Below are 17,965 nucleotides of genomic sequence, written 5' to 3' on the forward strand. Positions count from 1 at the left end.
TAATATCTAGTTAATTCTCTGTGGTTTGAATACTTAGTTCAGTCTCTATAGCTGGGATAACTAGTTCAGTGTTTATGGTTGGAATTACTAGTTCAGTCTCTATGGTTGGAGGAATTAGTTTAGTTTATGGTTAGAATAGGTAGTTCAGTCTCTACAGCTGGAATAACTATTTTAGTCTCTGGTTGGAATAAGAAGTTCAGTCTCTTTGTTTGGAATTTGTAGTTCAGTCTCTATGGTCGGAAAAAGTTGTTCAGTCTCTATGGTTGGAATACATAGTTCAGTCTCTATGATTGGAATACATAGTTCAGTCTCTATGATTGGAATACATAGTTCAGTCTCTATAGATGGAATAAGTAATTCACTCTCTATGGTTGGAATAAGTAGCTCACTCTCTATGGTTGGAATAAGTAGCTCACTCTCTATGGTTGGAATAATGAATCCAGTGTATGTGGTTGGACCATCTTGTTCAGTCTCTGTAGCTGGAATAACTAGTGCAGTATCTATAGCTGGAACAACTAGTTCAGTCTCTATAGCTGGAATAACTAGTTCCCTCTCTATGGTTTGAGGTACCAGGTGTGTTTTTATGGTTGGAAGAACCAGGTATGTTGCTATAGTTGGAGGACCCAGTGGAAGAACTCGTGGAACCAACTCAGTCTCTGAAGGATCCAGCTCAGTCGGAGGAGGAGGTGACAACTTAATGTCTGGAGGAACCAGCAAAGCCTCTGGTGGAACCAGCAAAGCATCTTGTTGAACCATGTCAGAATGCTGTTTAAGTAGTTCAGTCTCTACAGCTGGTGGAATCAGAGGAACCATGTTAGACTCCAGTTTTTCAGGCTCAGGTTCAGAGAATCTCTGTGTGTCAGGTAGCTGGCCATGAGGCCTGACCACAGAGACCTTGGGCTGTTGTCCGATGTGGATGTGGTGGACCTTGTACTCCCAGCAGGCTGGCAACTGGCCTGGAGCATCGGATACCTGGTCTATCACAGATCTGTAGTCTGCAGCCCAGAGGGCCTCACTCTCATCCCCTGCGGTGGTTGGGGAGATGTTGCTTTTAGCCCTGGTCCTAGTGGATCGAGGGGTAAACGGAGGTGTGGTGTGGTAGTATGGGATAGGATGGATAAACTTCGCCAATGGGGAGGACATGGTTGCCACCAGCTTGGACTTCTCTCTTGGCAGACCTTCTTTAGCTAATGCACTATCCAGAGGATCTCTACTGTCTGGGGATTCCTGTTTAGTATTGTAGTCTGCAACCCAGAGGGCCTCGCAATTGGCAGCAGTTTGGTCGTAGAGGATAGTGCTCTTAGCCCTGCTTCTAGTGGTAATGCAGTGATCCACAGGGTTGCTGGGATAGCATTTAACAGATCTAGACTTCTCCAGCTTGGTCTTCTCTCTTGGTAGACCTGCTTTAGCTAATGCAGCATCCAGTGGATCTGTGGGGTCTGGTACTTTGTCTTTAGGTATGTCAGACTTGTTTTCTCCTCCATCTGTCTCCCCTTCAGCCCTTTGTTCACATGGGGAGATCAGGATGTCCACATAGGAGCTGGGCCGTGTCCTGTCTGCTCTGTCCATGTCTAATGGCTGGCCGTAGTCCTTGGAAACTCTGGTTTGTAGGCTGCCATGTCGCTCCCGGCCTACAGTCAGGGTAGATGCGCTAGACAATTTCTGTAGACTGCCCTGTCTCTCCGGACCTACAGACAGGTTGGATGTTCTGCTGACACTGCCCTGTCTGTCAGACCCTAGACGAGACAGTACGCTGCCCTGTCTTTCAGACCCTAGACGAGACAGCACACTGCCCTGCCTCTCAGACCCTAGGCGAGACCGTACACTGCCCTGCCTCTCAGTGCCAAGCTGGGCTTTCCTCTCAGCCTCCTCCACGTCCATCTGGAAGCGGTACATGCTGTACCCGTCAGCGCTGTTGATGGAGCTGGCTCGGAGCAGGGAGGACGGGTCGCAGTAGGAGGAGTGTGTGGAGTGGGAGCGTTTAAGCTCTGAATGGTCGACCCCAGCCAGCTTCTCCAGGGCGTTCATCATGCGGCTGTGGATGTCTTCCAGCTGAGCCAGGCGAAGGTCCACCGTCTGCAGGGACGCCTTCATGGTGTTCTCCCGCTCATTCACCTCCTCCAGACGCATGGACATGTTCTCCACCCTGGGGAGAGGAATGTGAGACAATACTTTAATATTAGACAAGCTCCTAGAACAACATATTTCTATTCACCCTGAAGGAACAACAGGAGCTTCAGGAACAGACTTACTAATACTAATACTTCACACTTATAAAACACCAGACTCAAAAACACTTTTGGACATGGTCATTTTAATTTAATGAAGCTTCTGTCCCATCTTCAGCAGATGTTTTAATTGGGTGGGAGTGTTTTGCAGTGGGCAATGGGATTGTGTGGGATTGTCTTACCGTTCTGATGTGACCTTGATCCTCTGGTCACTGGATGAATGGTGCTCGTCTTCCTTCTCTCTGAAGTATTCCTCCACACACTGCTCCTCAAACTCAAATAGAGCCTTCAGCTCCTCAGGGTTTAGCCGTAGCTCTGGAGGGAGAAGGCAGGATATCAATATTAGGTACATTTCTGAAAACTAACATGGACACAGGATATCTATGCTCTAGTCAGTGGAAGTGGAGTGCTTGTACAGACCCATGAATGAATGAATGATTGTTAATAACACTCTAGAGTCTAAGCCCTGTCTAAGCCGGAGGAGGGAGTGGGTGGGGTTCTAAGCTAACACATGGAATTGTTTTAGGATGGTCATACTGAGCATTAATTAGTTATTTGATTTAGAATTTTAAAACCCCTTAAGACATCAAAAATACATTAAAAAAAATAGGATGAAACACTGAATTTGACATTACTGCTATTAGCCAAAAGAAACGCATTGAATAACAGATTCACTAGATGGAAGAACAGATAGTCCCACCAAAAATCAAAAGGAGGTTTGTTCTGAAGTGTCTGTCCTATATCTGAGAGATATAAGAAAGATCAGGAAACTATTTGAATTGTTTTAACATGTATTCTTACCCTTATTTTAGGCACTAAACTACTGTATACAAAAGTATGTGGACACCCCTTCAAATTAATGGATTCGGCTATTTCAGCCACACCCGTTGCTGACAGGTGTATAAACTTCAGCACACAGCCATGCAATCTCCACAGAGAAACACTGGCAGCAGAATGGACTACTGAAGAGCTCAGTGACTTTCAATATGGCACCGTCATAGAGCTGCCCGGTCAAATGTAAGTACTGTTATTGTGAAGAGGAAACGTCTAGGAGCAACAACGGCTCAGCCGCAAAGTGGTATACCACACAAGCACACAGAACGGGACAGCCGGTACTGAAGCACGTAACGCGTAAAAATTGTCTGTCCTCGGTTGCAACACTCACTACCAAGTTCAAAACTGCCTCTGGAACCAACATCAGCACAAACACTGTTCGCCGGGAGCGTCATGAAATGGGTTTCCATGTCCGAACAGCCGCACACAAGACTAAGATCACCATGTGCAATGCCAAGCGTTGGCTGGAGCTGTGTAAAGCTCGCCACCATTGGACTCTGAAGCAGTGGAAATATGGTCTCTGGAGTGATTGATCACGCTTCACTATCCGACAGATGAATCTGGTTTTGGCGGATGCCAGGAGAACTCTACCTGCCCCCATGCATAGCTCCAACTGTAAAGTTTGGTGGAGGATGAATAATGGTCTGGGGCTTTTTCATGGTTCGGGCTAGGCCCCTTAGTTCCAGTGAAGGGAGATCTTAATGCCACAGCAACCAATGACAATCTAGAGGATTCTGTGCTTCCAACTTTGGCACCAGTTTGGGGAAGGCCCTTTCCTGTTTCAGCATCACAATTCCCCCGTGCACAAAGCAAGGTTCATAAAGAAATGGTTTATTGAAATCAATGTGGAAGAACTTGACAGGCCTACACAGAGCCCTGACCTCAACCCCATTGAATACCTTTGGGATGAATTGGAACGCCAACCGCGAGCTAGGCCTAATCTTCCAACATCAATACCAGACCTCACTAATGGTCTTGTGGCTGAATGGGAAGCAAGTCCCGAATGCAATATTCCAACATCTAGTCGAAAGCCTTACCAGAAGATTGGAGGCTGTTATAGCAGCATGTGAATCAGCCCCAGTGGATTTATTTACATTTATCTTCAATAAGGGACTTAGTACATTATAGACATCAAGTGATTGAAATTATAAAGAGGAATGTGTATCTGGGAATGTATAGTTGTCTGCAACCTGGCTCAAGGTGAGTATAGGACTCCTCTCAGAGTTTTCAGAAGCTATTCTATCAAATAGGTGGCCCTCTGTGGCAAAGTGGTTATTAAAAGCATCACACATTTCCATCTTATCTGTTATGGGAACAGAGGCTGTCATAACATGCTCGGGTAATGGAGTTGTGTTTCAGAGATGTGACCACCTTCCATTAAGCAGCTGGATTCCCACCATTCTCAGATACACAGTTCAAAAAGCCTGTTTATTTTGCTTGTATAACCAGGGATAGACATCTATTTCTCAAGCGTCTGAAGAACTGCCAGTCAGTGGTATAATCAGTCAGCCTTAGCCCAGAAGTAGAATCAGTCAGCCTTAGCCCAGAAGTAGAATCAGTCAGCCTTAGCCCAGACATAGAATCAGTCAGCCTTAACCCAGATGTAGAATCAGTCAGCCTTAGCCCAAGCTAAATTTCTCTCCGGAGGTTTCTCTGATAGTTCATGCATGCACCATGGATTATCTCTATGTTTTAGCTTCTTGAACGGTGCATGCTTATCAGTAATAGAGTTGAGCAAAGAAGTAAATAATGTTGGGCCATATCCGGGTCAGAGATGCCAACCCTATTATCTCTCAAGAGAATTATTGTCGGTTATTGTCACAGCTGTGTATATCCTTCTCAAGCCGATACCACGACGGCCTTCAAGGAACTTCACTGGACATTATGCAAACTGGAAACCACATATCCTGAGGCTGCATTTATTGTAGCTGGGGATTTTAACAAAGCAAATTTGAGAACAAGGCTAAATTCTATCAGCGTATTGACTGTACTCGCGCTGGCACAACTTTAACTTCCGCGATGCATACAAGGCCCTCCCCCACACTCCTTTTGGCCCCTGCACCTCCCTTCCTATAGGCAGAAACTGAAACAGGATGTACCTGAGATTATTTTATATTTTTATTTTACCTTTATTTAACTAGGCAAGTCAGTTAAAGAACAAATTCTTATTTTCAATGATGGCCTTGGAACAGTGGGTTAACTGCCTATTCAGGGGTAGAATGACAGATTTGTACCTTGTCAGCTCAGGGGTTTGAACTTGCAACCTTCCGGTTACTAGTCCAACGCTCTAACCACTAGGCTACCCTGCAGGAGTATTCAACCCTGATCTGACCAATTCGGAATCCACGCTTCAAAACTGAAAGCTCAATCCGCCGCATTTAACCATGGAGAGGTGACTGGGAATGTGGCCAAATACAAACCAATCAAACAAGCGAAATGTCAGTATAGAGACAAAGTGGAGTCGCAGTTCAACGACTCAGACATGAGACGTATGTGGCAGGGTCTACAGTCAATCACGGACTACAAAAGAAAAACAGCCCAGTCACAGATACCGACTTCTTGTTTCCAGGCAAACTAAACACTTTCTTAGCCTGCTTTATAATACAGCGCCAAAGACGCCAAGGACTGTGGTCTTTCCTTCTCCGTGGCTGATGTGAGTAAGACATTTAAACGTGTCAACCCTCGCAAGACTGCTGGCCCAGACGTCATCCCTAGCTGTGTCCTCAGAGCCTGTGCCGACCAGCTGGCTGGTGTGTTTATGGATAGCTCCCTATCCCAGTCTGCTGTCCCCACATGCTTCAAGATGGCCACCATTTTTCCTGTACCCAAGAAGGCAAAGATAACTGAGCCAAAATGACTACCGCTCCGTAGCACTCATTTCTGTCATCATGAAGTGCATTTAAAGACTAGTCAAGGATCATATCACCTCTACCTTACCTGACACCCTAGACCTACTTCAATGTGAGTACCGCCCAATAGGTCCACAGACGATGCAATCGCCATCACACGGCACACTGCCCTATCCCATCTGGACAAGAGGAATACCTATGTAAGAATGCTGTTCATTGACTACAGCTCAGAATTCAACACCATAGTACCCTCCAAGTTCTGTGCAATTGGGTCCTGGACTTCCTGAAGGGCCGCCTCCAGTGGATGAGGGCAGGTAACAACATCTCCACTTCGCTGATCCTCAACACTTAGGACCTACAAGGGTGCATGCTCAGCCCCATCCAGTACTCCATGTTCACCCATGACTGCATGGCCATTTACGCCTCCAACTCAATCATCAAGTTTGCAGACGACACAACAGTAGTAGGCTTGATTACCAACAACGAGCCAGCCTATAGGGAGGAGGTGAGGGCACTCGGAGTGTTGTGTCAGGAAAACAACCTCTCACTCAACGTCAACAAAACAAAGGAGATGATCGTGGACTTCAGGAAACAGCAGTGGGAGCACCTCCATATCCACATCGACGGGACAACAGTGGAGAGGGTGGAACGTTTTAAGTTCCTCGGTGTACACATCACAGACAAACTGAAATGGTTCACGCACACCTCAGGAGGTTGAGGAGGCTGAAGAAATTTGGCTTGTCAACTAAAACCCTCACAAACTTTTACAGATGTACAATTGAGAGCAAACCTGTCGGGTTGTATCACAGCCTGGTACTGCAATGCCCACAACAGCAGGGCTCTCCAGAGGGTGGTGCGGTCTGCACAACGCATCACTGGTGGCAAACTACCTGCCCTGCAGGACGCCTATAGCAACTGATGTCACAGGAAAGCCAAAAAGATCATCAAGGACAACAACCACCCGAGCCACTGCCTGTTCACCCCACTACCATCCAGAAGGCGAGGTCAGTACAGGTGCATCAAAGCTGGGACCCGAGAGACTGAAAATAGCTTCTATCTCAAGGCCATCAGACTGTTAAACAGCCATCATTAACACAGAGAGGCTGCTGCCTACATACAGACTTGAAATCATTGGCCATTTTAATAAATGGATGTTACGTTCCCCAGTTTCTGTGTTGTTGTGGGTTTCTATGTGTTTATGTGTGTATTTCAGGAAATGGCTTTCTGAAGTCCAAAGTAGCTGACTGGTCATCCCCATTGCTAATTGGAGCTCTGACCCCACCCTCTCGTCACGGGATACAGCTGTCTTCAATTACAGACTCCTTCTGCAGCTGGATAAAAGCCAGTGTTTCTTTGTTAGGATGGAGAGAGCTTCTTTGATGTCCTGCGTTGGTTGTTGCTCAGAGAGAGCTTCTTTGATGTCCTGTGTAGGTTGTTGCTCAGAGAGAGCTTCTTTGATGTCCTGTGTTGGTTGTTGCTCAGAGAGAGCTTCTTTGATGTCCTGTGTTGGTTGTTGCTCAGAGAGAGCTTCTTTGATGTCCTGTGTTGGTTGTTGCTCAGACAGTTTTTGTAAAGTATTTTGTAGCCGGTCCTGCTGAGGTATGTTTATGTATAAAAAAAAAAAAACTGTTTTTGTTCCCAGGGGGAAGGGGAAGGCACCTTGGGAGTGCTTAGGCAAGAGGCCTGTGGGCCATAACACAACATACATACACCCTTAGGCTCTAACCAATAGTGCAAAAACGGTGTTAGGTGAACAATAGGTATGGAAAGAAATAAAAATAACAGTAGCAAGGCTATATACAGTAGAGGCTACATACAGACACCGGTTGGTCGGGCTGATTTGAGGTAGTATGTAGATATGGTTAGTGGCTATGCAGTTAGCGCTAAGCATAGGTAGATAGGTAAGAATAGGTGGGTAGTGGGTAGGTGGGAGAGGGGGCTCTAACTTTAACTTTCTTTGCTTTGGTTCCGTCCAGCCCCTTTTCCCCAAATTAACGTGCGAAGGAAATAAATTCCCTGTAAATGGTAAAATTCTGTCTCTGTCGTCCTTACCAGCACCTGCAATCCCATACCTCTTTCACTCCACGGGGAGTAGAGTGTATCAGGGTGTTGCGTTGCCCCCTCCAAGAGGCATGCGTAACAATGGATCACTAGTCACTTTAATAATGCCACTTTAATAATGTTTACATATCTGCCATTACTCATCTCATATGTATATACTGTATTTTACATTATCTATTGCATCTTGCCTATGCTGCTCTGTCATTACTCATCTCATATGTGTATATATTCTAACTAATTCTATTCCTTTACTTTGTGTGTATTAGGTAGTTGTTATGGAATTGTTAGATTACTTGTTAGATTTTGCAGCCCTGTCAGAACTAGAAGCACATGCATATCGCTACACTTGCAACAACATCTGCTAACCATGTGTATGTGACCTATAAATTTGATTTGGTCACTGAACTCATTAGCAAACATTTCATTGGCTGTATACTTATGAGGGGAGTTGCTCAAAATAATATCTGAAAGTGTAAGATTTTCAGGGTGTTTGAAGTTGGGGCAGGTTGGTTCAGTTGCGTTAGATTTAGCTCAATGCAGATATATTTCGGAAGCTGGCATCAACCAATTATAATTAAGATCGTCCAAAATGTATAATTCAGGTGTAATATAGTTAGCAAGTCAGACAATCAGCTACGAGCACATATTGAGGGAGGAAGGGAGGGTGATACATTCCTACTAGAGTAAGTTGGGCATTATTACCAAGGCCCAAATTCATGACATTCAAATTGCTTAGGGACAGTGAGAGATACAGAAACATTTATTAAGTTGTACTTTGTAAATATGGCAACACCTCCAACTCTGTCAGATCAAAAAACATTATAACCAGTCAAAGACTCATCCATGTCTGGCACTGTCACTGGTGTAGAGAGGACTAGGCAGGAGGCAGTCACACGTTTAGATTTACTGAGTTTAAGTACCATAGATCAAAGCGGGACTAAACCCAAATGCTGTTGTGCTCAAATATATCTTCATAAACAAAAAGGCAGAGGGCGAACCGAAAATGCTAAATATAAAGTTATAAAGTACTCAGGAAATATTTGGAGAGATTCCTCTCAGGAAAACAAGTAACTTTGCAATGACCGACAATGGCAGAGGGAGTATACTGTATATACAGTGATAGAGTGAGGATTGGAACCAGGTGTGTGTAATGATGACAAGTCCGGGGTTGAGAGATGCATGAGATGAGGGTGAGATACGGTAATTGGCGGGGAGATGTAATCTGTACGACACCTCATTGACTTTCCTCCAGACTTTGAATGGCCCCACAAACTGTGGGCACAGCTTCCGGCAGGGCATGCGGAGGGTCAGGTCCTTCGTAGAAAGCCAGACCCTGTCACTGGGGTGAAAGACCGGGGGCCACACTGCGGTGACGATTGGCCTGACATCGGCCACCGCAGGAGCCTCGATCTGACTCCGGTGCCAGGGCCGGCTGATAGCCAAGAACACACTGAAAGGGTGTGCGGTTAGTGGAGGATTGGCGGAGGGAGTTTTGTGCGTATTCTGCCTAAGGCAGAAATGCAACTCACTCCCCAGTCGGTCCTGACAGTAACTACGAAGGTACCTACCCAGTTCCTGATTTACCCTTTCCACCTGCCCATTTGATTGGGGACGGTACTCGGAGGTGAGACTGACGGTGACAACCAGTCGTTCCATTAAGGCCTTCCAGACACGGGAGGTGAACTGAGGACCACGGTCAGACACAATGTCGTCTGGGATCCTGTAGTGAAGAGAGCCTCTGTAGTCTGCAGGGCTGTAGGGACACCAGGTAGAGGAATCAAATGACAGGCTTTGGAAAACCAGTCCACAACAACCAGGATGGTGGTGTGCCCCTCAGAGGGGGAAGGTCTGTGACATAGTCCACGGAGAGATGGGACCAGGGTCATTGTGGAACCTGCAGCGGGTGGAGTTTGCCATAGAGGAGGTGTCTAGGTGTCTTGCTCTGTGCGCAGGTGGAGCAGGAAGAAATGCAAACCCGGACATCCCGGGCCAAGTTGATTCACCAGTGCTTGGTGGAGAGACAATCGATAGTACGAGTTATACCCGGGTGCTCCGACACAGGTGCTGTGTGTGCCCAGGTGAGTCAGAGGGCACTTAGATACGCCCCTCAGGATGGTGTGCAGTTGAGGGCTCAGTGTCGCAGGGCTCGATGGATGTCCTTGTCCACATTCCACACGACAGGAGCCACAATGTGGGACAGGGGAATAATGGGTGTCAATTTCTCCCTCTACTCCTCTGTGTCATGCACCCGGGACAACACATTGGCTTTATCATTCTTTGATCCCGGGCCGGTAGAAGAGGGTAAAGTCAAACCTGGGGAAAAATAGGGCCCATCTGGCCTGACGCGGTTTCAGCCTCTTCGCTGCTCGAATGCAGTCCAAGTTCCTGTTTTCCATCCAGACAAGGAATGGGTGTTAAGCATCCTCCAGCCTGTGCCGCTATGCTTTCAGCGCCTTCTTGACGGCCAACAACTCACAATCCCCCACGTCGTAATTCCACTCCGTGGGAGACAGCTTCTGTGAGTAGAAGGTGCATGGATGGAGTTTAGGTGGTGATTCAGTGCGTTGGGAGAGAACAGCCTCTACTCCAAACTTGGAGGCGTCCATCTCCACAATGAAGGGCAGAGATGGGTCAGGTTGAGCCAGAACAGGTTCATTAGTAAAACGTTCCTTGAGCGCATAGGTTTTGTTGGCCTCCCCAGTCCAGAGCAGCTGTCAAGGACCTCCCTTCAGGAGGGAGGTGAGAGGGGCCACCACTGTGCTGAAACCCCTAATGAAGTGCCTGAAATATTTGGCAAAACCAAGGAAGCGCTGCACCACCTTGATGTTGGGTGGAACAGGCCACAACCGTACTACACTGACCCTCTGCTCTTCCATCTCCACTCCCACGGTGGATATCCAATAGCCTAGGAAGGAGAACAACTGCTGGAAGAAAAGGCACTTCTCCACCTTGGCGTACAGGTCAACCTATCAACCTTTCCAAAACGGACCTGACATGAGAGACATGTTGCTCGCTTGTAGTGGAGCACACCAAGATGTTGTCTATGTACACCACTACTACCACTACAGCGACCCACAGCGACTGAACATGTCTCTAAACACCTCGTTAATGAAACACAGAGGGTGCATTTGTCAGGCCGTAGGGCATTACCCTGTATTCGCAGTACCCGTTCTTCCATTCACCCCCCTCTCTGATGGGCACCAGGTTGTAGGCACCTCGTAAATCCAATTTGGTAAAGTACTGAGCACCATGCATCTGTTTGATCATAGTGGGTATGAGAAGCAGGGGATAACTGAATTTAACAGTAGCCTTATTCAGTGTCTGGTAATCGATACAGGGCGGAGACCTCCCTCCTTCTACTTCTTCACGAAACAGAAGCTGGAGATGTGCCATGGCTTCAGTTTATGGCACCGGAACATGGAGGTGTGACATGGCTGCGGTGTATGGTGCCGGGTCATGGAGGTGTGGCTATAAGCTAGGCGTTCAGCAGCTTAAGTGGTGGAACATAACCGGTTGCTCCCAGACGAGGATGAAATGGTAATCAAGGCCATCTTGTGGTGAACAAACTCCCTACTGTCATCTTTGTATGCTGGAGCTGAGTAACCAGTAGCAGGTTCAAAGTAGATTGGTGACGGGGGAGGTTCTGAGGGGCAGAGTGACCATCCTCTGGAAGGGCACACCTTAGCCGAGTCGTGACTGTCCTAGGTAGGTCCCACTGATGTGGTGGGGGGCAGACCGGGAGCAGACCCTGTCCAGGCATGGGCGTAGAGGTCCACATGGTCTGAAAGGGTTGCTCGTACCAGTATCTAGGCAGAGTCTTCTGAGGATTGGGGATTGAACAGTGCTTGGAGCTGTTCACAATTGAGTTGGTCGAGGGCTTCAACTGCTTGCGTAACTGTAGTCAGGACCAACCTGATCCAGACCAGAAATTGGCTGGGGAACTGAGCGTACTGTGAGCAGACTCTACTGGTAATTTCTCCAGGGTAATTGTCTCTAACCCATCTCAAAGGACCATGAAAAAGAGCACCACCTGGTGGTTGGAGAACTCTGAGAAGTTTACACTAGAGACAATCGACATGTGTTCCCGGTCACGAAACATTCTCAAGTCACTATTTTATTGCAACAAGCAAACACACAGCCGTGAATTGTAGTACTAGGGTTGGTAATGGTGGAAAGGATAATGATAGTCATTTTGGCGCCAGAGGAGACTGCCATTTTACGGTCTCCTAACAAATTGTGCTATTGTGTTTTTTCCCGTTATTTGTAATGTATTTTGTACATAATGTTTCTGCCACCGGTGCTTATGACCGAAAAGAGCTTCTAGATATTAGGACGGTGATTACTCACCTCGTACTGGACAAAGATTTTTCTTTAATGAGTCAGACACAAAATATTTATTTCAGATACCCGATTAAGCCCACATTCCAGTCATTGTTAGGAGAATGAGATGGAGATATCAGGGACGTAGGTCAGAGTGCCTTGTAAGACTCCGATGGCAAGTGGGTAATCTGCCTCTACCATTTGTCCTATTAGCCAACATACAATCATTGGATAACAAAATAGACGAGACACGATCACGAATATCCTACCTACCAACGGGACATTCAAAACTGTAATATGTTGGACAGAGTCGTGGCTGAACGACGACATGAATAACATACAGCTGGCTGAGTTGTCAGTCCATCGGCAAGATAGAACAGGGTGGCGTCTGTGTATATTTGTAAACAACAGCTGGTGCATGAAATCTAATATTAAGGAAGTCTTAAGTTTTTGCTCACCTGAGGTAGAGTATCTCATGATAAGCTATTTTAACAAGAGTTTTCATCTATATTTTTCGTAGCTGTCTGTTTACCACCACAAACTGATGTTGGCACTAAAAGTGCACTCAATGAGCTGTGTAAGGACGTAAGCAAACAGGAAATGCTCATCCTTAGGCGGCGCTCCTAGTGGCCGGGGACATTAAGGAAGGGAAACATTAATACATTTGACCTTTTACGTAACTTCTACCAACATGTTAAATGTACAACCAGAATCTAATGCAGGAAGCACCAATGAAGAAGTCGTCAGATGACGCAGATGCTAAGCTACAGGACTGTATTGCTAGCACAGACTCGAATATGTTCCAGGATTCTTCCGATGGCATTGAGTACACATCTGTCACTGGCTTCATCAATGCATCAATGACATCGTCCCCACAGTGACTGTACGTACATACCGCAAGCCATGGTTAACAGGCAATACTCTCACTGAGCTTAAGGGCAGAGCTGCCGCTTTCAAGGAGCGGAATTCTAACCCAGATGCTTATAAGAAATCCCGCTATGCACTCTGAGAATGAATCGCTAAGAATGAATCGTAGTACACCGGCTCTGACGCTTGTCAAATGTGGCAGGGCTTACAAACTATTAGACTACAAAGGGAAGCACAGTCGCACGCTGCCCAGTGACACGAGCCTACCAGACAAGCTAAATAACTTCTATGCTTGCTTCGAGGCAAGCAAAACTGACGCATGCATGAGAGCATCAGATGTTCAGGACGACTGTGTGATCATGCTCTCCATAGCCGATGTGAGTAAAACCTTTCAACAGGTCAACCTTCACAAGAACGCAGGGCCAGACGGATTACCAGGACGTGTACTCTGAGCATGCGTTGACCAACTGCTGTTAGAGATTTTCCAGTCATCTGGTGATTTTTCAGTACATATACTGTTCTCTTTGAAGTAGAAAGAGGAATCTATATAAGTTTAAATATTAGACATGTGTAAGCATAATTAATGCTGAGGCCATGTGAGTGTACAAAGCTAGATCAACATCGGATTAACCATTAGACATGTAAGAAACAGAACGTAAGCTAAATCTGTATGGATGAGGCAAGGTAGACCAACAAGGTGTGACTGGTCTGAGCCATATCTGATCTTGGACATGCACATGGGTTAATCATACATAGATAACATCGGCCTGAACTTGTGAAGACCTTTGGACAGGAACTTTAGCTAATCAGTTATATGCACCAGTAGGAGTGTGCAGGTTACGCCACCAATATAATCTATACCCCAATGTCTGAGCCAAGAAGAGAATGGAAACTAAGCAAGACAACAGATTAATAAAGTGGAGTGACGATGTTAAAAGGATATCAACAAGATTCCTTTTTCTATGGCTTCAGGCTTTTATTTTGAAAAATGAGCGTGAAGGATCACATTGCGTAAGTGGAGAGGTGGGGGCTCTCAAAGTGAGTTGGTGCGCAATTGAGTAAACAGGCCATTGTTCCTCCCGCTGTTATGGAAAAATCTACACACTCGGTTGATATATTATCGAATATATATTTTAAAAACTACCTGAGGAGTGATTATAAAAAACGTTTGACATGTTTCTGTGGACATTATGAAGACTATTTGGAATTTCCGTCTGCATTGTCGTGACCGCTCTTTCCTGTGGATTTCTGAACATAACGCAACAAACAAACGTCGGTATTTTGGGTATAAAAATAATCTTTATGGAACAAAAGGAACATTTGCTGTGTAACTGGGAGTCTCGTGAGTGAAAACCGAAGATCATCAAAGATCATCAAAGGTAAACGGTTAATTAGATTGCTTTTCTGATTTTCGTGACCAAGCTTCCTGATGCTAAGTGTACATAATGCTATGCTAGGCTATCGATAAACTTACACAAACGCTTGGATTGCTTTCGCTGTAAAGCATAATTTCAAAATCTGAGACAACAGGGTGACTAACAAAAGGCTAAGCTGTGTTTCAAAATATTGCACTTGTGATTTCATGAATATGAATATTTTCTAGTAATATTATTTGACTGTTGCGCTATGCTATTCAGCGGTTTCAGACGGAAAGTATCCCGCTACAGGTTTTGGTAGCGTCAAGAAAATAAGTAAAAAATAGATAAGTAGAAAAATGTAAAATAAAAGTAACATAATTCAACAGCAGCAGTAAAATAACAATAGCGAGGTTATATACAGGGGGTACCAGTACAGAGTCAATGTGCAGGGACACCGGTTAGTCGAGGTAATTGAGGTAATATGTACATGTAGGTAGCATTAAAATGACCATGTATAGATAATGAACAGAGAGTAGCAACAGCATGAAAGAAGGGTCTGGGTAACCCTTTGATTAGCTGTTCAGGGTAGAAGCTGTTAATAACAAATTTTTTTTTTACTTCTTAAATAATTGTTGGCTTGTAAGTAAGCATTTCAATGTAAGGTCTGCACATGTGACAAATAACATTTGATTTGAAATTAGACAAACTTTTATGCCTGTTTGCTTCTAAAAATGTGTGCACAGACTCCAACCAGGCAGTGTTGCAGCGTGAAGTGGGATAGGCTATATAGGATTCATAGTTTTTTTGACATTGTGCGATTACTTTACCAGCTAGGAAACAAAACAGCAGAAATACTTTATTTTACTATAAATGTGATCATACTTGACTTATTATTTGCAAACAAGAGTAAAATGCTCGCACTGTGGAGCCCTTATGTGGTCTTGACGTGCATAGGGAAATAAACATCTTACACACCAACATCTACCCACATTTTGCAGGTGGCGGGTGTTCTTTTTAAGTCCTAAACATATTCTATTCTTATTTAAAATAAATGTGACCCAAAAATAATCCCAAAACGGTCATTTTAGATTATGTAGAAATGCAGGAAACAAGCTTTAGATGCCCAGAAAATTCTAAGGGAAGACCTTCAGAAGCCCTGCCAGGTTATGTCCACCCCACTTCTAAAACCAAAGTTGCACCCCTGAGCATGACAATGGTTGGCTGGAACAGGCAACTTACTTCGCATTGATGCACTAGCACCACACTATGATGGCAAAAGTGTTCAGAGTTTGCCGTCCAGTATGCACTCTTCTTTGTAATCCACTTGACTGAAAATATCTACATCACTCTTTAAAGAACTATGCACTAAGGATCATTGGTGGAACTTTTAGTAAACATCCCTGACTAGGAGTTTTTTCAATGCTACTCTAGTTACTTTAATGAAAAATACACTCACTGAGTCCTCTGTCCTTCTCATTCAGATCTCCATCATTCTTCTTGGTGCAGCGAAAGCTTCTGAACAGGAGGTAGAGGTGACTGAACACGATGAGGGGCGGAGGGAGGATAGGACGGTCATGGAAGATCATAATCAGCTGATATCTCTGGAACTTCCAGATCTGGTTGGAGATGGCCTTCACCTCCATAAAAGTGTTGCTGTGGGAGAGGAGGTACAGGTCAGTAGAGTTATAGCTAACCCTGACTCTAACTAATCCTAACCCTGGCCCTAACTAACACTAACCTTGGCGCTAACTAACCCTGACCCTAACTTAACTTAACCCTGACCCTAACTAACCCTGACTAACACTAACTCTGACCCTAACTCTACCTAACCTTGCAAGATGGGGGGGAATAAGACAGATGTCTTATTTTAGATACTATTTGAAGAGGTTTTTGACGATGGCCAGAGACGAGCGACCCACGTGACTAAACAGTGAGCTGTGACTCACTGGTCTGATAACTCAGGCTTGTAAAAGTGGAAGTTAGCTCAATTTTTTTGCAACTTTTTGTCTGGTTCTCATATGCACGCTATTTGCATGCTCAACGCCCCTGTACGCTTCCTCGTCAATTTGCTAGGCCCCCACTAGAGAGGTAAACAAGCCAAGCTAAAGATAGGCTAGCTATTCTAGCGAACTAAAACTGTGGGAAGAAAAACTCTGGACCTTTTCTGAAACGGTGATCGAGACGACACTGCCACATTGTAATGACCAATTTCGGGATTGAATTGAAATAGGAGCATTAGAAGCATTTCAAGCCTTTGTGTGAGGGGAGGATGTATAGCTAGCTAATTATAGTCTTCAAGAAGCTAGGAAAACAGTCACAGTGGTGTCCCCGCTAAAGGCTGCAAAGGACAGAGGACCACATCCGTGAGGCAATAGCTCTGGGTCTCAGAGCGGTGGTTGTGGAGGAAGACAAAAACACTATATGGGAGGGTTCATGCAACTTTGTCTTCAGAAGTCCAGAGAGCTGGTTGGGGAAGACATTTTACATTTACATTTTAGGCATTTAGCAGATGCTCTTATCCAGAGAGACTTAGTGCATTTATCTTGATAGGTTCGGACCCGTTTTTAGAATGTTCTCCTAAAATGACATACAAATGCATATTATTGATACCATGGCTTTCCATACCAACCATACCATGGTTTTCACACATTAGATCTGGTAAAAGATATTCCAAAGAAAAAAACATACATTTAATTTTTTTAATAACCATCTTTGAAATGCAAGAGAAAGGACACAATGTATTATTCCAGTTAAGGGGCCATTTAGATTTTGGCCACTAGATGGCAGTAGTGTGCGCGCAAAGTTTTAGACTGATGCAATGAACCATTATATGTATGTTCAAAATGTTGTATCAAGACTGCCCAAATGTGCTTAATTGGTTTATTAATAAATGTTCATAACTGTGCACCTTCCTCAAACAATAACATGGTATTATTTCACTATAATAGCGACTGTAAATTGGACAGTGCAGTTAGATGAACACTTACACTTACTTACTTACAACCTCATGCTAATCGCATTAGCCTATGTCAGCTCAACCATCCAGCCGGGGGACACCGATCCCGTAGAGGTTTTAAGATAGCTAGGTGGGACAACCACATATCACAGTCATAGTAAGTACATTTTTCCTCAAAGTAGCTATCAGCAGAGTCCGTGCTAGTAGACAGCGAGTTAGTCTCAGTCCTATACAGTTCTAAAATCATTTGAATCTTTGTGGATGAAGTCCATATGTCCTATCTACCTAAACCTTAATTTGATCTATGTCAGGTCCTGACCTTAGTTCCTTTTTTTATGTCTCTATTTTAGGTTGGTCAGGTTGTGAGTTGGGGTGGGCATTCTATGTTTGTATTTCTATGTGTTTGGCCCGTATTGGTTCCCAATCAGAGGCAGCTGTCAATCGTTGTCTCTGATTGAGAACCAAACTTAGGTAGCCTGTTCCCACCTGTGT

General features: G+C 45.0%; 1 protein-coding gene across 1 annotated transcript in view; it reads right to left on the reverse strand.

Moving 5' to 3' along the window:
- The window catches only part of LOC110502669 (transient receptor potential cation channel subfamily M member 1), a 131,417-nt gene that overhangs the window by 6,443 nt on the left and 107,009 nt on the right, over nucleotides 1-17,965 (reverse strand). The window contains 3 exon segments of the mRNA XM_090215695.1: nucleotides 175-2,146; nucleotides 2,411-2,543; nucleotides 15,974-16,170. Of these exon segments, the coding sequence (XP_090071821.1) occupies nucleotides 175-2,146; nucleotides 2,411-2,543; nucleotides 15,974-16,170 (2,302 nt within the window).

This window comes from Oncorhynchus mykiss, chromosome 2, assembly GCF_057628025.1.
Source record: "Oncorhynchus mykiss isolate SJ-2025 chromosome 2, ASM5762802v1, whole genome shotgun sequence".
Lineage (NCBI taxonomy): Eukaryota > Metazoa > Chordata > Actinopteri > Salmoniformes > Salmonidae > Oncorhynchus > Oncorhynchus mykiss.